This window comes from Chrysemys picta, chromosome 3, assembly GCF_011386835.1.
Source record: "Chrysemys picta bellii isolate R12L10 chromosome 3, ASM1138683v2, whole genome shotgun sequence".
Classification (NCBI taxonomy): Eukaryota; Metazoa; Chordata; order Testudines; family Emydidae; genus Chrysemys; species Chrysemys picta.
Genome location: NC_088793.1, coordinates 17,702,070 through 17,725,803, shown reverse-complemented (window position 1 = coordinate 17,725,803; position 23,734 = coordinate 17,702,070). Strand labels below are relative to the sequence as shown.

At 42.5% G+C, this 23,734-nt stretch overlaps 1 protein-coding gene across 3 annotated transcripts in view; it reads right to left on the bottom strand.

Moving 5' to 3' along the window:
• Positions 1–23,734, bottom strand: part of RUNX2 (RUNX family transcription factor 2) — a 200,986-nt gene that overhangs the window by 11,120 nt on the left and 166,132 nt on the right. The window contains exon 7 of one of the 3 annotated variants that reach the window (XM_042848656.2): positions 4,053–4,650. The exons of the other annotated variants lie outside the window; for them this stretch is intronic. Within the exon in view, the coding sequence (XP_042704590.1) occupies positions 4,538–4,650 (113 nt within the window). The 3' untranslated portion in view covers positions 4,053–4,537. Of the gene's footprint in view, positions 1–4,052; positions 4,651–23,734 lie in introns of those variants that run through there. 3 annotated transcript variants of the gene reach the window in all.

The following is a 23,734-nucleotide window of genomic DNA, read 5'->3' as shown; positions in this document are numbered from 1 at the left end:
GGCTGGGTCCAGGACAGATTGGAAGGAACAGAGAAGATGTCATGCTTGGGGCATAATTGGCACAAGAGTTGGTGTCCACTAGAGCACTGTCCCTCAAGAGCCCAGAATGGAACCCAAGATTCCTGAATATCACTATTCCTCCTCTGTCCGCAAATATCTGTGCAATCCACTGGCATAATGTTCCATAACCCTTTAGTGCTGGTCCACACAGAGAACAACAACCTAGTATTGCCGTCAGTTACTCCACTAAGACAAGTGGCAGGTCTGTGCGGTGTATCTAAAAGTTCCAACCTTGCTGAGGACCCATGTGGCTGTCAATATGATGTCACATGATGGAATTTCTATTTGATTTTCAGTTTTTTGGTTTTTTTTAAACCTAGGAACTTGAACACAAAAAACTATGCTAAAAGAGCCTTATTAAATCAAGCACTCAAAAGTCAGGATACGTGAGAATTAAGGTTGCCTGTTAAATCTTAACTTGGACCCCATGTGCATTATGATACAATTCTTGATTATATGATTGCATACTATTTTTTCCCCACATGATCTTGGCTCATTCAGTGCACAAAATGGACTTCTCTGCAGATGAATAAGGGCTGCATAGTGAAGGAGGTTGTCTGTAGGACCCTTGTCTCATTTGTTGCCGACATTGGAAGGTGTGTGGTGAATGAAGCAGAAGACTGCATGAAGAGAAAGGATGGTCTTGTGGTTAAGGCAGCTGAATGCTGTGCTGGAGAACTGAATTCTATCCTTTCTTCTGTTACAGAGTTCCAATGTGATGCTGGGCATGTCATTTCAACCAGACTTCTCAGGGGAGGTCACTAGTTATGTATTCCTCTTTTTTGGGTGCCTGACTTGATACTCTGGGGTCTGATTTTCAAAAGTGCTGAGCACTGTCAGGTACAACTGAAGTCAATGGGAGCTATGCTTTGAACATATCAAATGCTATATAATGTTAAGTACTCTGAAAAATCAGCTCCCTAGGTATGTCAGATTTGGCACTCAAAATTAATGGATACTTCTGGCCCTCATTTTTGTGTCTCAGTTCCCCAATTGTAAAATGGGGATAACACCACTCCCTGCAACTTGTTAATGTCTGTGAAGCACTCAGATGCTGTGGTGAGGAGCACCAAAGACAGGCCCATGAGGAAATCAGTAATTGTGTCTTCAGAGCAGAGTTTGTATAGTGTGCAGTAAATAAGGTCTGGGGCCACACACTGAACAGTGAGGAGAATAAACTGCTCATTCAGTGAGCAATGTTCATCTTGGGCACTGAATGAGGCAGCAGTCCTGTGGGGAAAATAGTTACGTGAACATATAATTAAAGAATGTATCATGATGCATACACACAAGCAGGCTGAATTAAGGTTGCACAGGCAGCCTTAATTTTGGCATTTCCTAACTTTCAAATGCTTGACTTTGCCACCTTAATTTTTTTTAATACAGGGTTTTTTTGTGTGCCGTTTATATTTGACTTTTTCCACAAACGCACTTTTGCATTACTGTCAAGCATCAGGGGGTAGCCGTGTTAGTCTGTATCTACAAAAACAACAAGGAGTCTGGTGGCACCTTAAAGACTAACAGATTTATTTGGGCATAAGCTTTCGTGAGTAAAAACCTTTACTGTATCATTTTATTTTACTTTCATCACTCTTTATTTTAATTTTTCTTCTACTGCATCTAATAGTATTTATAGAACCAGACCCTGACGCTGCAATTGGATTCCTACAGGTAGACCCTTGACTTCAAGGAGGCTGCATACAGGCACAAGGGGTGCCTGTGTGGATCCAACTGCAGGACTGGGGCCTGAGGTGATGCGTGGGGGGGGGGGGGGGGCGCTGCGGGGTCATATGCCCCTCTACCCCAGATTTACGGCCTGGCTTGTACTGAGCATGCTCAGTAACACTGCTGAAGCCAGTTGCCCTCACTCTGTCCCCCTCTCCCCCCATACACACACACACTATCAGCAGGCCCAGGTCGTCTCTTCCTCGGACTGTAATTTCCATGTGGCACAGGCTGCCTCCTTTTATGTCTGTTAATTGGCATGCACCCTTAGGCTCTGATCCTAGACACGCTTACACATAAGCTTAACTTTCTGCATGAGCTCAACATGACGACTTGCATGCATACAGTTGAGCATGTGTGTGAATGTTTGCTAGATCGGGGATTTTTGGTGCTATGGAAATAATTATCATCATCATTTTGTTTTTTCTCAGTGCCTCAGATTCTCCATTTTGAAGGGAGAATAATAATTTCCTACCACTTGTGCTAATTCTTACGAAATCCTGGGTCTACGTTTGTAAAGCACTTCATAGCTGCCTCATGGTAGAGAAACGCAAATTGTCAGTAATTATTAATGTCATTACTCACACAAATGATGCTCATCATTTTTACTTCATGAAAGTAACATTCTGTGAGGTCTGGGATTTTGTTTCTTAAAATACTTTAAAGCCTGTATAGCTATTACTTCTATCACCAACCAAGTACATCTGTAATTAAGGATTTCTCAGCAAGCTATGCTGTCACAAAACTATATATTCTGAGCAAGGCCAGAAGATCAGGAACATCGTTTTTTAAAAAAGTGAATTGGGGAAAGATGCTCCCCCCAATTTTTTTTGCTGTGTTCCATCCTTTTCTATACTGTGACACCCAATTGACAACAAAGTAAAGTTCTGGGATTCCCCTTTCCATCTAGTCATAAAGAAAGGGAAGGTTGTTGTGACCCCCTGAGACCTGTTTGAAACCTCCAAATTGAGAACCCATCTTCTATAGAACCAGAGACTTTTTAAAATGACATTTTTAGCCTTCTCCAATATGGAGACAGTGTACACCGATGCATAGCTGCCTTGTTATAGATGAGCTGAAAATATTCTAATAACAATACTAATGAGGTGCATTTATTTTTATTGGAGCTCTACACAATTTTCATTAAAAAACCCCAATTCACATGGAACTCACTTGGGGTTTGAGCCAAATCCCATTAAAGTCAATGAGAGTGGGATCAAGCCCTGGCTTTGGGATTACCATCATTGTGTCTTCCATGCTGCTCCCTATGCATGGAATGTATTCTCCAAACTAAAATCTAAGGTTACCTCCCTGCCCTTCTTAAAACATACTTCTGCAGAGATGCCCACGATAAACTGCTCACTGATAATGGTTAGGAAGGTGTCCGGCATGGAATACTGATTTAATGAAATATCTCGTTTTATTGATACCCTAACTAAACAAAACCAGCTTTGTCCTCCTTTCTGCAAGCCCTCTGTTTTACTCACTTTTTGTATCTTGTTTAATACAGGCCCCAATTCTGAAATTAGATCCCCACAAGTGAACTGGCATGGAATTCCATTAAAATGCAAAATGTTCCATCCACACAAGTGGGATTACAAGATTGGGGTTTTAGGGGAAAACTCCTTAGGGTTACACTGTAGTTATCCTGTGTGCATGAAAAGCTTAGTTTAAACAAACTGCGCCAAATACCTCCTTGTTGTTTGAGGCATTCAAAAATATATATATTTTTTACTTAACATGTGTTAAATATTTTCAAATTGCATTTTTAAATCCGTTTTGTACACCAAAACTCTGTCTCCAGGCAAACAATAGCAGCAGTAGAGGTGTGAACTACTTTCCCATTCGCTTCAACGAGGTGTAAACTTCAAAGCCTAGGTGGGACCATTTAAACTGTAATATTATTGAGCACAGCAGTCTAACAAAACTCAACTGAACCTTTTAACTCCTTCACAGCTGTTCCATTGCATAGCGTCTTCCTGGCCTTGCACTTCCTCTATTCGCATGTGAATTTTAATGATATTTCACTTTTTTTAACACTGACTTGTGTGTTTTGATGCTTAGGCATGCTGAGTGGCACATTAAAATACAATCTATTCTTTAGTTATATAGATAGATTAGATAGACGTTTTCTTTGAATTTTTTGTGTAGCCCCCAAGCACTTTGGTTCATCTAATATCAACCGTCAAAGTATCAAGTATACAACAAAGGAGAGTGATTCCCAAGGATATCTGTCAGTTTGCTTAGCAGGTAAAGTGGTGTCTCTTTTCACTTTCCCATTTTATCCAGCATAGGCTCTATCATTACCCACCCCATTCCCTTAACGTGATGTTTCTGCTACAGTGGCTGCACAGGCAGAAGAGAGGAACTCCTAGCTCTTTATTTATTTTAATTATTTTGGCCCCTTTTGCATATCTGTGCACTGGTTTTCACTGAGCTGTCCACAATGACACCAAGGACTTTTTCCTGGGTATTTAGTTAATTTAGGACCCAGCAACTTGAATGAGTAGAAATTCCTTCTAACATTCAATGCCTTGTACAGCACAACACCCCTGGCCACGCTGCTGATAGCAGGGATCGAAACAGGGATTGCTGGTTCTAAAAGTATGGGTCTGTAGCTCAGGCGCTAGACACTCAAAGTACCTTGGTGCAAAGGCTATAGCAGACTCCTAAATCTTTCTATACACTCTGAGGGGGACAGAGTGCACACTGTGTAAATGTAGTTTACACTTGCATTTGTCAAGAATGAATTTCATCTGCCATCAAATGCTGCCCATTCAACTCGCTTGATTAGGCTCCTTGCTGTCTTCTCTAGTTTTCCTCTATCCCATCTTGGTAATCTTCCCCACAATCCACATGTTGGCCCTGTGTGATCATGGTGGAGAGAAGGAACTGGTTATATTTTGGGGATGAGAGGGATTCATTCTCAGCCAGCTCGACTTGTTAGAAATTTCAACGTTCTCTAATGTTGGGACAGAGCTGGCTGCTGAGACAATAGAATTTAAAAGCTTTGACACCTTTATGCATCAAAAAGTTATTTGTTAGTCTTTTTTATATAACATACCTCCACAAATAACTATTCCCCACTATTTTTGCACTGGATGATGTGATCTTATAGATATATAACATGGAGTCTGTCATATAAAGCACTTCTCCCACCACTGTAATAACATAGGGCATCTGACGAAGTGGGTATTCACCCACGAAAGCTCATGCTCAAATACATTTGTTAGTCTATAAGGTGCTACAGGACTCTTTGTTGCTTTTTACAGATCCAGACTAACACAGCTACCCCTCTGATACTGTAATAACATAGTATATCAGCAAAAAGAAGAACAGGAGGACTTGTGGCACCTTAGAGACTAACAAATTTATTAGAGCATAAGCTTTCGTGGACTATAGCCCACTTCTTCGGATGTGCATCCGAAGAAGTGGGCTATAGTCCACGAAAGCTTATGCTCTAATAAATTTGTTAGTCTCTAAGGTGCCACAAGTCCTCCTGTTCTTCTTTTTGCGGATACAGACTAACACGGCTGCTACTCTGAAACCTTTCATAGTATATCAGCTTCTGCTGTGAAATGCACCAACTCTTTAACAGTTAACTGTGCACAGCAACACTCACAGCAGTTGAAGGCAGGAAGTGCAGAAGATCATCAAACCCTCTTGAAACTAAGTTCTTACACAAGGGCTCACCACTACTTGGACCTATCGATTAATGGAGGCAATCCGTGCAGTATGATGGAAGCAGTACATATATAATACTTCTTGGAAATATCACAAGAAGTGTGGCAAATCTACAATGCTGTGCAAAAAAAAAAAAGGGCCAATACTTTGTGATGTCACTCACACATGAAACACGCACACTCTGTTCAGTTTCCCAAAAGTTTCCCCACTTGAATTTTAGTTGCTGCAGTTTTTCACCAGCCCCAGCTACAATGGACTACAGGGAATGTTTGAGGATTTCTTGGATCGCAATCTAAACAGAGCTGTATACACCAGGAGAATGAAGCCACAGGGCTGAGATCTTTAATGTACAGTAATAGAGAGTCTCTGTATAATAATTTTGTGCAATTCCCATGAATGGGAAGATAATATACAATGGGGGTTAGGAGTCTAGTTTATTATTATTATTATTATTGCAGACAAATGTGCCTTAACAATCCAATATAAATATTTGTTTCCCATGTTGTCATGAATTGTACTTTTCCACTGCATGCTAGCAACTCTCAAATTCCATCTGATCCTCAAGCACAGGCAATGAAACTATGCTGTGCAAAGAGGAAAATAAATCTTGGCATTTCACTGTAACTTCAACCTTTAAACCCCCTCTTTTTTTCTCCCTTGCCAAATTTTCTATTAGTATCCTGTTCAAATAATATACTTCCCTTTTGTGGAAAGAAAGACAGAGGATTCCTTGCTGGTTCTTGATTAAGAACTTTTAAGAAACCGGGAAGGAAGAGACTCTTTGAAACTGGATCTACTGTAGGACGGAAGCCAACACACAAGACATGGTGTCTTTTAGAAAAGGCCACACACAGTGCCACTGCAGTCATATGACTTTTCTGTCACATCCTGAAGCCATTTCCAGCTCGTGCGCGAGTTTGTACTCCCATTTAGAAGAGGATGGGATATATTGGGAACACACACATGGAAACACTTTCAGGGAATCAGTTTCCATGAAATCCATAATGAGCCAAGTGGCTTCAGATGTGGCGGCATGCCTCAGATTAGCCAAAAAAAAAAAAAGACAAATCCACCCTTTCAGCCCTTATTTCAGTTTCAGAAAAAAAATTAAAAACCACTAATGACTTATGGCTACCAAAACATGAAGCCACAAAAAAAAAAAAAAAAAAAAAAAAAAAAGGGAAAACCTTCCCCTCCTCAATATAGCTTTTTTACTGATGTTCTTATCAATCAGAAAGAACTATTTCTGTCACGGCATTGGTTTGCAGGCGCTTAATGAGCTCTTTCTGAAGTGTTGCTAAAAACACTGTGGAGGTGAGGGGTGGGCGAAGTGTGTGTATGGGGTCAGGAGGCAGCCTCCGGTTTGATAACATGTGTGGTCAATTAAGATAGTTTTCAAAATTGTAGTTAAATGATAAATGGTTGGTTAAGTAAATCTCTCCAGAAAAGGTGCATTCAGGTGGGACAGCCTTATGGTTTCCTTTGGCCCATATTGGTTGTAACGGGCATACGGAAAGCAGGGGTTATGAGCTGGCAGGGCTGATGTGCTCCAGTGGCAGGAGACTTAAAGTTCAGGAGCAGACCTGAGCCTGCCTTGCTGAAAGTTACATGTGACGAGGGATGGAGGAGTAGTTCTGGATCTACCTTAGGAATGAGCCACTTATTATGGACCCCAAACACTGAGATGGAGGCGGCACTGCAGTTCAACCAAGAGCATAGTAAGGACTAGGAGGCAGAATTACCGGTGGAAGAACAGAGCAGCAACCCACATCCCAATCTGAGTCTTAAGTCAAATAATTGGCTGGCCGAGGATGTAGAGAACATGGAGGAATCATGCACTGAGTGAATAGGGACATTTAAAACAGGAACAGAAGAGATGTTGAGGGCATCTTTTATTAAAGCCATTTTACATTTTTTTCACTAGCAAATATGATGGGAATTTGGCAGTAGCCCTTAATTTGGATCAGATCATGCCACCTTTACTCTCCCTGAGTAGTAACTTATTCCACAGACAGTCCCTGTGTTTTCAGTAAGACTACTTGTGAAACAAACGGATCACCCAACATAAGAGTGAGAGAATCAAGTTCTCGGCTAGCCAGGTTGGAGCTTGCTTAGATCTCCAAAGCGAAATTGGCAAATAAAATCCCAATGAATTTTAAAACTTGTTTCTACTGCTGCTGCTGCTAAGACTTAGCTTGGAAACTCTGAAAGAGTCTCGTACTCCATTAATACAATGCGCTTCTCAACTTCCGTCTCCAAAACTAGATCTGAGATTTGTTTTTCAGACTGTTCTTTCCACTAGAGCTCGGCACAGTAAACTAACTCAAAACTTCTGCATCAAGGAAAAGGTCTCTCTTAAAGTTTTGTTTGGCTTTGCTTTCAAAGAGCTGTCTGTATATTTTAGAATATGTAGAATTTTCCTTTGATTTAAACCTCCCTTTTAACAATGGACAAGAGATGATTTCTCTGCTGAGTGATTTAAACAAAAACAAACATATTTTGGTTACTGAGGGCCTTGTTCTTAAAGCATTTGGGGTTGTTTTTTTTTTCAGGGAAAAATCAAACCCTACAAATTGTTATGCTTTTGGCAAAAACTTAAACTCCCAACTCAGTACAAGTTTCTCCTTATTCTAGCTAAACAGTATAGTACAAAAGGGTAGAAAAGGTACCTCTTTGTTCCATGCATATATAAAAGGACTTCATGTCTAATGTAAACAAATAAAAACATACCGTTCTAGTACTGAAATAATCTTGGTCTCTTAAACATACATTTTCAACCTCCATCTCTTTCCATTTCCAATGCCCTTGTTTTTTTTCTTCCCCCCGGTATGAAGTTCTCTGTCTCCTGAATGTAAACAGGCACACCTAATTCTGTACTAAGGTGTCTGAGAGCAACTCCTTGGTTTCAGAGAAAGAACTATGTGGAAGACAACAAGGCTGAAGCTGTAGAAGCAGGAGTTGCAGCTACTGTGCTGAGTGGGGAGTTTAACATGTAGACTGCTTGTGAATTTCATGGAAAATGACAGGACTATCTTAGGTCAGGCCATCTCGTGCAGGGCAAAATACACAGCTGCAGCTCAAACAATGGAAAGAAAACTCTACTGGCAAAGCAGAGCGAGCCAAGTTAATTTTTCCCCTTTACCTTGATGATGGTGAGCATAAAGTGATTTTCCTAAGTGATGCCCAAACCATCTTGTTATTGGCAGCAGGCTTTGGGTAAAATTTTCAAAAGTGCCTAAGTGACTTAGGAACCTCCATTTTCAAAATGGGCTTAGACACTTAGGCCCAGATCCTCAGAGGTAGGTAAACACCTAACTCCTAATGGGAGCTTAAATGATCTTTGAGGATCTGGGCCTTAGGAGCCTATGTCCCACTGCCATTCAATGAGACTTATGTCTTGTCTACACGCAAAAGTTGTACCACTTTAACTATATCAGTACCGTTAATTTTATCTATATCAATATAATTAAAGCAATACATCCTCCCCATGTGTGGACGCAGTTATAGCAGTATAAATGGGTTTATTATGATATAGATTATTCCAGTATGGGAAGGGAAAGAACCTATAGCAGTATAAAGACCTTTATGTCAGTATAAGCGTGTCTATACTAGGGATTGTACCCATATAACTATATTGGTAAAAAGTCACACCCTTAACCAACATACAAAAGTGTGTGTGGACTAAAGCTGTAGGCTCCAAAGTGCCTAAGTCACTTCTGAAAATGTTACCCTGTGTCTGTATTCAAAGCTGTCCCGGTGCAATAAAAGGTGTGATTGTTCAACCAATTTAGTTAAACTGATGCAAATCCATGAACGGACATTCTTCAGTTGACACAAACCTGAACTCTATTCCTTGCTGAATTCAGCTAAACCACTATAAGCCAAATTTAAATTGGATGCAGAGCATCCATGCACGGTTTTGCACCAGTTTAATGAGATCAGTTTTTAAACTGATTTAAAGTTTTAAACAGTTTCAACTTTGAATATAGAGAAAGCCTCAAAATAGTTTTTCCTGCTCCGCAGGGGAGCTTTTGCATTTGGCTTTTATCCTCCCAGAGATCAGTGATGAGGAAGAAGGGGACTGGGTATTTAGCCTGCATAGTACTTAGTTATACAGCACTACTGGGCTGAATCATTATTCTCTAAGAAAACATTAGCTGAATTGGCCCAATGTCAAGAGGCCTCGGGATGTCTCCTTCCCAGGCCAGTTGGAGATGGGAGTGTCATGGAAATATTGTTCAGGATGACTGCAAGGGAGGAGAGAGGGAGGTTTTGAAAGCATCCTCTTCTCATCCAATCGCTGCAGCTGCTTACAGAGAGGGAATGCAACACAGTCCTTACAGCGGAGTTATTGTCTGGCTCTGGCACTGACCTGCTGTGTGACATTCAGCAAATCACTTAATTTCTCTGCCTATGTTTTGCCACCTGTCACATGGCATTCTAGTATGTTACCTGCCTGACAAGGTTTAATTAATTAATGTTTGTGAACTGCTTTGAGATTTTCTCACGGAAAGTGCTAGAGGTAGAAAGAGGCAAAACCAAGCCAATAATATCTTAGAAAAGCTCTTCAGCAGATTAAGTTGAACAAAATGTGGGAAACAGAGAGCCTGGGGAGAACTCTGCTTAAAATAAACTTTCACGTCCAGTGACAATATATAAAGCACATTTTAGATGTGAAAGGTAACAGTGATCAATCCGTATTATCTTCCGTGGCCTTCAACTGCTCTCAGCGATAGAGCTAAAGCGGTCTTAAACCAAACTTCTCCAGTTCATATGCACAACAGAAAGGGGCTAAGAAATTCAGAAGTTGGCCACGAGCAGCCCTAAGGCAGTGAGTTTAAACTCCGTTTCGAAGACCTTGTCTACACAGTGAGTGACTGTGCAGGAAGATATGCTGTGAATCTGCAGTGCACCAGCTTGCTGTGCAGCCACGTCCGGGCTGAACGCTGCTTATAGCACACTGAAAGTCCCGGAGTGCACCTTAGCCAACTGTGCTTTCAAGGAGTAGCAGGCTAAGCTGCACTCTGGGACTTTCAATGCACTGTAGCACATGGGATGTTACTGCGTGATGAGCTGGTGTGCTGTAGATTCACACCCTGGCTTGCCACGTAGTAACTCACCAAGTAGCCATGGCCTAATGTGGAACTATGGCTAGAGGCCTTTTATTAAACACTGTTCCAACCCAGTTTGGCACATCTGCACTGGCTGGGCCAAACTAGGAACAAGTTGGGCTGGGATCATATTTCAACCCAGTTTCTTAGCTCATTTTGGAGCCCAGTACAGATGGATCCTAATTAGAATCATAGACTCATTGGGTTGGAAGAGACCTCAGGAGGTCATCTAGTCCAACCCCCTGCTCAAAGCAGGACCAATCCCCAACTAAATCATCTCAGCCAGGGCTTTGTCAAGACGGGCCTTAAAAACCTCTAGGGATGGAGATTCCACCACCTCCCTAGGTAACCCATTCCAGTGCTTCACCACCCTCCTAGTGAAATAGTTTTTCCTAATGTCCAACCTAGACCTCTCCCACTGCAATTTGAGACCATTGCTCCTTGTTCTGTCATCTGCCACCACTGAGAACAGCCTAGCTTCATCCTCTTTGGAACCCCCCTTCAGGTAGTTGAAGGCTGCTATCAAATCCCCCCTCAGTCTTCTCTTCCGCAGACTAAATAAGCCCACTTACCTTAGCCTCTCCTCGTAAGTCATGTGCCCCAGCCCCCTAATCATTTTTGTTGCCCTCAGCTGGACTCTCCAATTTGTCCACATCATTTCTGTCATGGGGGGCCCAGAACTAGATGCAGTACTCCAGATGTGGCCTCACCAGTGCCGAATAGAGGGGAATAATCACTTCCCTCGTTTTGCTGGCAATGTTCCTACTAATGCAGCCCAATATGCCATTAGCCTTCTTGGCAACAAGGGCACACTGCTGACTCATAGAGTTTTATGGTACCGAGAGTTTTTTCTGCCCTCCTTTTCACCCATAAAAATTGTAGGCTGCCTTTTAGCATGAATCAAAAGGAAGACAAAAAAACCCTTAAAGAATATATGTTTAAAGGGGGGGGGAGTTGCCTTCTCCTGCCCCCTATCCCTCCGCCCAGGATTCCTCTGTGGCTTCTCCCGACCTGGCAGGATCCACATCACAGGTCTCTAGTGCTCTAGATGATTCTTTCAACAATTCCTATCTCGTGTTTCTGCTGCCCCTAAATCTCACTTTCTTAGATCATCTATCTCATTGCAGATTTTATGTCAGAAGATCTCCTTGTGCTCCTTGGGCATCTGACACCTTATCCTAGTCAATAGACTATTCCCCTAACCACCAGTTCTAAATTCTGAGTCCTATCTCATGGTCCATTTGTCATTTTGTGCAAGCTGTGTCCTAGAGGCTGCTTAATCTTCTATGTTCCTTCTCATGGAGTTCCACAACCCCTCGCCTGCCTCTTATGTCTATTGTGGGGCTATTCAGCATTCTGAAACCCTTGTACACTGTGAAAATTGTTTCGGTTCCCAATTCATGGTCAGCAGCTCCAGTTCCTACTGTTCAGCTGTATTCCTAAAACACTCATTGCTTCTCAAGCACTTTTAGTGCAGTCTCCTTTTTAAAAAAAACCTGAATCTTACATTAGACATCCATGGTTTCCAGATTTTTTTTTAAACTGCAGCATTCCGGTATGGTTTCCTCCTCCTAACCCCACATAAATTAGTAATACATTTAAACCTGACCTCCATCTTAACAAAGCTTTTGGCTGGGAATTGTCTTTGTTTTGAGGCAAGGCTTTGTTTTAAATACGTATACTTCATTGGCTTCTTGATCTAGTGTATGTACCTATTGGCTTGGCAGCTCTATGCTGGCTGGCCAGGGTTATCACCTTTCAGCTAGACAAAAGCCAAAGGGAACTCTATCACTAGTGCTACTCAACCCTTCCACCTAAGCATCTTTCACTCTGTCTGGCTTTTGCCTGTTGGGTCGAGGGTCCTCCTAGATGCACCGAAGGCAGCAGAGCTATAATACAGGGCAACTGGGGGTCAAAAGCCTGAGTTCTGATACTATTTGCCACTGACTCACTGGGTGGCCTTGGGCAAATCACTTGGATCACTGTTTTCAAACCTGGGTGCCATGAATGGGAAAATGAAAATCAGACCACCTGTTTAGGTGCCTATACGTGGATTATACATACTTGACTGTAAGCTCCCACACTTTTAAATTTTGGCCTTAATCTCTCCAAGCCGAAGTGCTGCCAATGGCAGATGAGATAAACCTACCTGACAGGAAGGAAAGAGAGTTTGAGGCAGAATTTATGTTTGTACAGTACTCAGCTGAAAGTTACCACCACAGTATAAAAACTATCATGAAGCACATGCATTGTGGCAGTGGATCTGGAATATAACCTGGGAGATCTTGGCTCCCAGTCCTCTGCTCACACCACTAGACTGTGCTGTTATCACCCTGTAAGGTCTAGCAGACACAGCAGTTCCAGTGGGGTTCCCCAATTGCATCATGTGCAGTGACTTGGCCTCAGTTGTGGAGACACTAAGGTCTCGCCATGTTAAGAAACTCACACGTGAGCTGCAAAATATAGCCTTTTCCACAGCAGGGTACCACAGATGTTTCAGAGAATAAAGTGAGTTTTCTATGTAGGAACATGTGTACTATGGGAGTCATGGGGGCCACTCCCATTTGCCCAGGTGAAAATGATCTTTGTGCACAAAGCAACATCTGAATACACCAGTTGTTCTGCCACATAAAAACAGCTGAGGGTAGCAGTGCACAGGGAGATACCACATCTGAACTATGAGAGAAAGGGTGTTCTGGGAGTAAAGGCTCTGGCCCTTGACTCAGAAGGTCTGGATTCAATACCCTGTTCTGTCACTGACTCCTTGTGTGACTTTGGACTAGTCATTTGGTCTCTCGGCACTTCAGTGCCCCATCTGTAGAACTGGGAGGCTGATAATTCTGCTACTTCCTGTGTTTATTTAGATTGTAAAGCCTAGCAAAATGTGGCCTGATCTCAGTTGAAATCTCTAGGTACTACTGTAATATGAATATATTTTAACAATAATGAAACAGGATACATGGAGAAAGCTGCCATTGTACACCTGAACCACCCCATATAACATCATGAATCAAGAGGAAAGAGAAGTGTTGGTCAATCAGCCTGCTAGGCTGCTGCCCCCCTGAATTTTGCTCAGAAGGCTACCAGCACTGAGTGGCCCCTTTCTCCATCGCTTCAAACATAAGCTACTTGTCTTCTTTCCAAGTCCTTCATGGCTCACCCTCCTCATTGTCTCTTTTTCACTACTGAAATGTTGACCCCCAGCTACAATCGGCCTATGTCATAGAATATCAGGGTTAGAAGAAACCTCAGGAGGTCATCTAGTCCAACCCCCTGCTCAAAGCAGGACCAATCCCCAGCTTCCAGTATCACCAGTTTCCATTGTCTACTTGTTACATTTTTTCAAACAAGCACTCTGTGCTTTCTCCCATGCTTCCCCTCACTCTTGGGAAGATGTACACATCCACAGAGCTATGCCACTGTCCTCCTTCAAACTCTCCTTTGTCATGACACCTGAAAAAACTTGACAATGGGTAGACTGCTGGCCTGCTGCTTATCATGCTGACTGATACTGCCTCACAGTCTCCTTGTGTTCCATCTGTCTGTCTGTATCCATCTTTGTATGCGGTGTTATTGTAGCCGTGTTGGTCCCAGAACATTAGAGAGAAAAGGGGGGTGAAGCAATAACTTTTATTGGACCAACTTTGGTTGGTGAGAGAGACAAGCTTTTGCGCTGACATAGAGCTCTTCTTCAGCTCTGGGAAACTTACTCAGAGTGTCATAGCTAAACAATCTATTCCACTTTGTATTGAGCTGTGACACTCTGAGTAAGTTTCCCAGAGCTGAAGATGAGCTCTGTGTCAGCTCGAAAGCTTGTCTCTCAAACAGAAATTGGTCCAACAAAAGATATTACCTCACCCACTGTGTATCCATCTTGTCTTGCATTTAGATTGTAAGCTCTCTGGGGCAGAGCCTTCGCCTGTGACCCCTTCCTGCCCTGCTCATGTTTGTACAGCACCAAGCACGATGGGTCCTGGTCTATGATGTGGCTCCTAGGTGCTACCACAATACAAATCATAAGTGGCTACAATATGGCAATGGTAGGTGGCTGGATGACAAATCCAAAGATGGCTTAGCAGCCCGTCTCAAACGTAATCATTGCTTTGATCGTTAGCCCCATGTCTCTAGTAAGGCAAACCAGTGTGTGTACCTCCACAGCTGGTCCAGGCAGTGTGCACTGCTCTGGGAAAGCAGTGCACACTTGGAACTTGCAAATACAAAGCTGTAACCAACATCCGCTCTTGGAACCCCTCTGCGTCCACAACTGAAAAGAGCAGCACGTGCCAGAATTTCATCAGGCATGGAATTAAAACAGCCCTGGGCTGGGCCATGTGTTTCTCAGTGCATCATGCTATCATCTCCCAAGAGTCTCCTAGGCCCCATACACTACTTTTTCCTGGGGACATTGCTGGGGCCGATGTTGCTCTGTTTTCAGAACAACACAGGCACTTGGCCTCACAGCATGAATTCACATGAGGTGGTTTCCCTCCACCCACACCCTTCACAACGTTCTGCCGCCACAGGTCCAGATGTTAAGAGGTGTTTTTTGTATTAAACACAATGCTTGTTCGGAAGGTGACGCCATAAAGCAGAGGTGCCCAGGCGTTTGAGAGTGATATCCCAGCTAACCCATCAATGACATACAGTGCAAATTGTTCATGTGGCGTCATGAACAACTTCCCAGACGGTGACCGCTTTCTTTAGTCCCTTGCCAACCGAGAGAGACGCATTGTTGGTGCAGATGCTGATACTGACATTCCATGTTGCACCTCCTCCAGTAACAAGCATGTGATGCCAATTGGCAAAGACAAGCAAGAGAAGGACCTTCCACATAACTTCCTCTTAATTACTGTATGCTGTTTAAACACAGGTGTTAGTCCACTGACTTCAACATAAGTACTCCTGAGAGGAGAATCAGCTTCCAGTGGCCCCTCTACTGCCAGTGCCAATATGCTGTACAGAAAGCAGGAGTATTTCATGTATGCCACAGTCCAATTAGCACATGAAAGTGGGAGCTCCACGTCTATAGCCACCACAGTGCGAAGAATCAGACTGTGCTTCCTCTTCCTAGTCTCAAAGATGTCGTTGACTCTCTGCCTCAGTTTGGCTATCCCTCAGTTCAACCCCCTCACCCGTCCATCTCATCACTGGGATATCTAAGCATGGCATTCCCCCTCCCCATCATCCTCAGTAATGGCTGCCATTTCAGCATCGTCAATCTCAGTACCTGACAAAGCATCTGACACTCTGCAATTGGCAACAGCGTCTGCATTTCCTGCAGGGATCTGGACTCCAGCCTTCAGCCCTGACATGGGGCTCTCTGATTCCTGCTTGGTCCCAGTTGAGCTTGATCAATTAAAGAAAGTTTTGAGCAATCGTACCATGAGGCTTGCAGGTGGAAGTGCCTGCCTGGAAGGTGGACAATGTTGACGAAGTAAAGCACACCCTGCAGCCGCCTCCTCTGTGTGCAGCTACAGCCCTTTGAAAACACTGCAGAAATGGTTTGGTGCAAATGACGTCTCTGCTTCTGAAGGAGAACTTCTTTGTGTGGCAGGGGCATTACCTACTCCCCAGTGAGCAAGGGGTTAAGTTCAGCTCCGCTGCCTCTCCCCCTGGCACCAATGGCTATACACGTGGTGTTTGAGAGAAAGAGGGAGGATGCTTTGGAGAGGCTGGGCTCTAAACTCAAAGGCTGTAGGAGTGGTTTGAACCCCAACAGCAGTATGCGAGGGTCTGTAGTGCTGAATGTCCATGGCCACATTGTCTGGCTTTATGCCAGGTGTTTAAAAGCTCCACAGGATTATTACTGACCTGATACACCCAAGTTACTCAGGTATGATCACATCCAATCTTCAGGGCTTGATGTGCAGGGACTTCATCTCCGAGGCAGGTTATATGACCAAAAAGGGCCAACCAGCAGTGACCAATGATGACTTCAGTCCTCTCAAGGCCAGTTCTCAAAAATACATCCCTATTACTGATAAAAATCAAACCACCTTATGCCCAGTAGTCACCACTGGCGATGCATATGAAATGCTTCCAGCCTCTTTATGTCTTGTTTAAGCAATGTCCATGTTTCAGAGCCATGTAAGAGTGTTGGAAGTACACAGGTTTGATCAATCTGTATTTTTGTATATAATTTCACCTTCTTTTTGCTCCAGACCCTAAGCAGGTCTTTCACGGCTGAGGCTGCTAAACCGATTCTTCTTAGGATGCCTGGTTGGCTGCACCCATCTGATGACAATTTACTGCCTCAATAGATGAAATCATCCTCTATTTCCACAGTTTGTTTGGCAGCGCAGATGTCTTGTATCACAACGTTTGTGCTGACACTGTGAATTTTTGTTTTTGCCCAAGCAATCCCAAGTTAGAGAATTCTTTTCTTTTTGCTTACTCATGATGTCCCCTTGCCCTGAATTTTGAAGACCTTGCTGACTGTGATTGTTTTTCAAAGGGAATGGCCAAACATAGTGCAAAAAGTGCAGAATGTCTGTGCCTCTGTCCAGGAATAATATTCCTCCACCTCAGTCTGATACAACAAGACAGGTCTAATATCAGTGAAACAAATAAGTTTTCCTTTGTAAAAGTGAGTGATACTTAAGTCAGGATAAGTATAAAAACATAACCATTCCCATAGGAATTTCAGAAGGTAATTACTGTATTAGCCTAACACCTGCAAGACATGGTCTAGGACTGGGTGAAAATGTTTTTCAATGGAGTTTTTCAAATGGACAAGAAATATAGCCTCTTAACTGATAAATCAGATGAAAATAATTCCTGTTGAGCTGACCTTCCTGATCTCATCAGAAAGGCATAGCCAGTTAGGGACAGAGAAATGGCATGTGACTTCCACCATGTGATGCATCCCAATGGAATACAGCTCAAACTTGAATTACACTTTGAACAGCAGCTTGAAAAAAATCTGCGAGCAGACACGTAGAGAAAAATAATTTCCCCAAAAGCTCCAGTGGATAGTTTGCATACACCCCCAAAACAGTTCTAATGAAACGCTGGGAGGGTGAGAGATGAAGTGGGGCTGAATCCAGGTACTGAGGTCTGAGTAGAATGGTTTTGCACACCACTGCTCTGGCCTTTTGGCAAATTTAAATTGTTGAATTCAGCTCTCTAATCCGATTTTAACCCTAATCTTAATTTTTTCTATAGCTTCTGTTATATCCCTAAGACCCACTATAGAAACTGGCTCTTTCACATACCTCTCTCCTGTGTCTCAGTCTCTGCAGTAATAAACTTAAACGTTCCAAATATTAAAGTGGTCTCAACTGCAATTTGCTCCCTAGAATCCATTGTCGCTAAAACCCCTTGCTTTTCAAATATGCTAATAATTTTGCAGTTAGTACTTACCAGAATGTCTGCAGAATTTAAAAACTCTGCACCTACTGTAGAGTGGATCTAGTCACAAGTGACCAACAAAAGGCCATCACCTGCTTTTATCTTCCTTCTGACTCTTCCTTTTGTGTCAGCCCTAAAACCTATATTATTAGGCACGGAAGGTCTCCCTTTTTTGTGTAAAATGCTTCTCTCCTATTACTCTTGCTCTTTAAAATGGAGTTTGGGGTATTCTCCTCCATCTGTACCCTCCTATCTTCCTCTCTGACTAGGTTCTGTCCTTTTTTCTGCCAGAGGAAGTGTGAATCATTGTTTCAGCTCTTATCTTCCATTTCTATCACAAATATCAGTCATTCTTTTTAATCTCTCAGCCAACACCTTTCTAGTTTTGCTTTTCATCTGAAAAGTTCTACTCTGAATCAGGGGGTGGGAGAGTGTCTAGTCTCTATGGTACTTCACTTGCCCCATCTGTAAAATGGAGATAAAAAATACTAGCCTACCCACCTCAGAAGGGTGTTGGGATGGTTTGTTAGGTTCCAATTCTGCAACCTTCATCAAAGGCCAAATTTTGCACTGGTGTCAATGGGTAAAATTGCACTGAAAGTCAATGGAGTTGCACCTGTTTACACCAAGAGAGGATTTGGTCTATTGAGTTGGCATTACTGCATGTGAGTCAGGGTTGCAGAGTTGTGCCCTTTAGAGTGTAAAGCTTTTGGAGACAAGAGCATTGTCTTCGGCGTATTTTGCACAGCACCAAGCATACTCATACTTTCAGAGGAGTGATTCTCCACTGCTCTGCACCTTGTGGAATCATTTCTACCAGTGCAAGCTGATGTAAATGATTAAACAAGGTGCAGGGCCCATAGATTCTAAGGCCAAGAAGAGAATATGATGATAATCTAGTCTGAACTTCTGTGTAACACAGGCCAGGAGATTTCATCTTGTGATTCCTGCACTGGAGGGAATTATTTTTCCTTATCACAGATGTGAGTGCTCTCAAGTCCAGTAACTGTGGGTGCACACATAATAACAGCTCCCATTTTACAAAGTGCTGTCTGCCTCTCCTGTGGTGCCAAGCACCCTCCTTGTTCCGCTGAATTAAATGGAAGGAAGTGTCGCTTAGTGTAGCTCAGTTCTGCACAGGATCAGGCCTGCCGTGTCAATCACTAGGAGGACACAGACATGGACATGTGCCTACATACAAAAGATAAGAGGGCCCAATCCTAGAGCCATCGCATGAGTAGTTCATTGACTTTAGTGATACTACTCTCATAACTAAGAGTTGCAGGATAAGGTCCTTTAAGTTTCTGGACTCTGGCTGCTCCATTGTCCCTACAAGTAGTTACCATTCTATTTACAAAAACCAGTAGAGGCTGGTAAGAATAATCATTACAGAAATGTTCAGACTATGAGACTTATTCCGGTTTAAGTTCATATAATTTTAATTAGCTCTTCAGAAAAGGCCTGGTACTTATGGAAAATATCCTTAATTAATATCAGATGCTAAATTAGTAATCAAAAAATGAATATCATTTGGTCTCAAGCTGGAACTAAAGTATGTTTTGGCATCATTATTAACTGTTAGCAGCAAGTTCTGGAAACAGATGCAAATCTAGATACACTTCCTAAATAGAAAACACATTGCAAAGAAAACTCAGATAAAAATATATCTCTACATACCCATATATTTGAGTGTGCTATTTCCTGTCTGTATCAGCAACAAATTCATTCCACTTCAAGTTCCACTTGTTTCTTTCTTTTCTGTTGTTTACAAATCCCATACTTCTGAAATAAAAACTCTTTCCCTCTGCCCCAATTTATCCTGTTTATTTCCTTTCTCAACCGTAATTTAAAATAAATTAAATGGGGTTTTAGTAAGGACAAGGATTGGGTCCTTCAATTCAGTTGGGTTCTGAAAATCAGGCCATTTATTTCAATGTCTAAATATGGATGTAGTTGCCTAATTTTAGGCCACCCACATCTGAAAAATTGGGCCTATATCCTAAAGGCAGGGATCATGCAACCCAACTTCTGGACAATAGCTCCAATGAGAGATTCCGTGGTAGAGAGAAGCTCCCATTGATGTTCTACATGCCAGTGCCAAGGGACTATAATGCCTAGGTGGGATTAAATGGGCAGGAGGCTAAAAATGGACAAACTGTGGTTTGCAAAATAAATAGTGCCATTTTTTAAAAAAATACGATGAGTCACAGGTTTAGGTACAAACTGCAAATGACAGAGTTGTTTCTGAACAGCACAAATTTATCTTGATTTTTAGTAAAGCTTTTGAGTCCCACGTGACATTCTTATAAGCAAACTAGGAAATGTGGTCTAGAAAAAATTACTATAAGGTAGGTCCACAACTGGTTGATAATTACTCTTTGAGTATGATCTTTCAAGGGTTTGCTTTCAAACTGGGAGACATATTTAGTGGGATCCTGTTGGGGTTAGTCCTGAGTCCGGTACTAGTCAATATTTTCATTTATGTCTTATATAATGGAGTGGAGAGTATGCTTATAAAATTTGCAGATGACACCAAGCTGGGAGGGCTTGAAAGCTCTTTGAAGGATAGGATTAGAATTCAAAATGACTGACAAATTGGAAAATTGGTTTGAATTCAATAAGATGAAATTCAATAAAGACAAATGCAAATATTTCATTTAGGAAGGAAAAAATCAAATACACAACTACAAAATGGGGAATAACCAGCTAGGTGGTTGTACTGCTGAAAACAATCTCAGCGTTATAGTGGATCACCAACTGAATATGAGTCAACAATGTGACGCAGCTGCAAAAAACGTTATTATCATTCTGGGGTGTATTAACAGGAGTGTCATTTTTAAAACATGGGAAGTAACTGTCCCCCTCTACTCATCACTGGTGAGGCCTTAGCAGGAGTACTGCATCCAATTCTGGGCCCCACACTTTCGGAAAGATGTTAACAAACTGGAGATAGTCCAGAGGAGAGCAACAAAAATGACAAACGGTTTAGAAAACCTGACCTATGAAGAATAATTTTAAAAACTAGGCATCTGTACCTTGAGAAAAGAAGACTCCGGGGGGGAACTAATAACAGTATTCAAATATATTAAGGGTTGCTTTAAAGAGGACAGTGATCAATTGTTCTCCATGTCCACGGAAGGTACAAAAAGAAGCAATGGGCTTAATCTGCAGCAGGGAAGATTTAGGTTAGACATTAGAAAAAACTTTCTAACTACAAGGGTAGTTAAGCTCTGGAACAAGCTTCCAAGGTAGGTTGTGGAATCCCTGCCACTGGATGTTGTTAAGAACAGGTTCGACAAATACCTTTCAGGGATGATCTCACTTCACTGGGTCCTGCCACAGAGCAGGGGGCTGGACCTGATGACTTCTTGAGATCCCAGCCCTACATGTCTACCCTTCTATGGTTCTACCTATAGAATCCCTTGAGCTTTCAGAAGTTCCCTTTGTCTGTTTAGCTCAGTGTTTCCCAAAGTGAGGTGTGCAAAGGAATAGCCAGGAGAAGTGGGGAAACAGACAAACCTCTCACTTGCTCTTGAGCCTCAGCTTTCATTTAAAAAAAAGCGGAAGGCCAGGCATACACTAAAGAGCTAAGTGGACCCAGCCATATTGTTCGGGTGTGTGAAAAAGCCATATAGTTAGTAGCGACATACTTAACCCAACCTAACCCCCGATGTACCTAAGAGAGGGAAAAGAAAGTGAGGTGACCAAGGAAGAACTGGCAGAAGGCAGTGACAGAGGAGATTGAATGTGTTGGTGTCACCTGGGAAGACATACCACAACTAGCAAGTAATCGTCATTAGTGGAGGAACTAGACTGCCCAATGGTACAGCAGGAACTAAGGTCTAAGTTCTGAAATGGGCTTAAAATGGGGCATACATTCTTTTTCTTTACAGGCAGGTGACCCTTCAATGCAAAATTTTTATGCCCATTCTCAGTACTGTGTGAAACTGGGGCTCTAGATAAAATTTGTCCCTGCTTTTTGCCAGGTATCTTTTAAGAGAAACAGTATGAACCTTTCCAAAAATAGGAGAATCTTGAGTGGATTTTGTACAATAGGTAGTTTTTAAAAGAAATATATAGGTTTTAAGAGACGTTTTGCAACTGTTTTTAAAAAAATGAAAGTTTATCTGTCAGCAGAGGGTGACATAAAATCTTCTCATTCAGAGAAATTCAAAATGGATGCCATCTCCCATCATTCTCTAGGTCTGGAGACTGAGGCCACACATCAAACTGCTACAGTTCACAATGCTAAGAGGGGCAGTGTGGTGAAGAAGGGAGGGCTGAGCAGTAGTCTGGCGTGGTAGGGGATACGTTGGTAAAAAGGGGTGCTGGAAGGCTAGCATCCCCCAGCAGACAGAGTTAAGTTTGTGATCTGTGAGGTATGGTAGCTGTAGTAGTGGCAGGGTGAAGCGGCGGATGGGTGTGCCTGTGGTTTGTACTGTTAGTTGGCTTACTTACTTCCTTGCTTTTGTGTCAGGTACCGTAAATGTTTCATGACTAAGTTCTTGTGTATTAATGTTACTACTCTTTTAACATGTATTGGCCAAAGCCTGCAATTGCTGAAGGCCTTGATTCTAAAAGTCCTCGTGTGGTCTGCAGGATTGTACTCGGGCAGTTAGCCTGAGTCGCTGTCTGCACCACTGCGGCCACACTGCTACTTTTAGGCATTAGCTAGAGCAGAGTGAGCGTGTGTATGTCTACTTGTGCTGCGAATTACACCAGCTGTTGGGTAGACATACCCTTAAAATGTGTTAGCTGGCATGTGGTACCCAACACCTTCTCAAGCTTAAATATCCGTCTAGACAAAGCCATGTAGGCAGGCAGCAGGGACTAGGGTGATATAATGTTGATATAAGCATGACATAACTGTGAATGCGGCCAGCAGGGAATTCTGGGACTGTGGGTGTGGCATGTGAGGCCTGAATCTGAAGTATTACCATTTGTCTTCCCATTGGTTGATAAGCAATAGGCATTCATTAAAATGCCCGTGTATATTTCTAGCAAAGGTGCTAATCAGTTCTCTGCCACTGTACTGAGAAACAATTATTTTTCTCTTCAAGGCCTTGTAATGCTTTGATTCTAAATAAAGTAATTTCTCCCTCATGCAGGAGGGTGCCTGAAGTTTTTTTGTGCTTCCAGGAATGTAATTTTTCTTCTCAAAAGCCTGGTTCTACTCTGCAAAATGACTCTGTAAAAATGGATCAAATGGATGAGGATCCAGTTTTCTCAGTTTACAAGTGATACGTTGGTTGTTGTAACTGCCAGCCCAGCAGACTCGAGCTAGGTTCTTTCCTTCTGATATCCCTTCGCCAGTAATGAAGTGCAGCCCAGTTTTCGCGCTCAGTTACACCTGTGCATTCCCACTGCATTCAGTGGTGTTGCATAAGTGTTTCTGGCTATCTGTATTTGTGCTGAGGGACAAACCTTATATCTAGGCACCGTGCAATCATTAGTGATTTTACACCCCGTCTCATGGGGACGCGTTAGCCCCATTTTACAGATGGCAAAATGAGGCACAGAATAGATTAACTGACCTGCCCAAGGTAATACAGGGAATTTGTGGCTGGGGCAGGAATTGAGGCCAATTCTCTTGAATCCCAGTCCAGTGCTCTATCCACAAAACCATCCTTTCTTATCTCACCCTTCTGTGTGGTTGGACAAGTGTGACTGAGGCCCCAAGGTTGGGACTTAGTTAACAATGGGGTTGACAATGTGTGAGAAGGACTAGAATCAAACTCCCCTCCCAGAGCTATGTTGGTTCCGCTGGGCTAAGAGGAGTAAAAACCAGTACAACTTATTTTGTT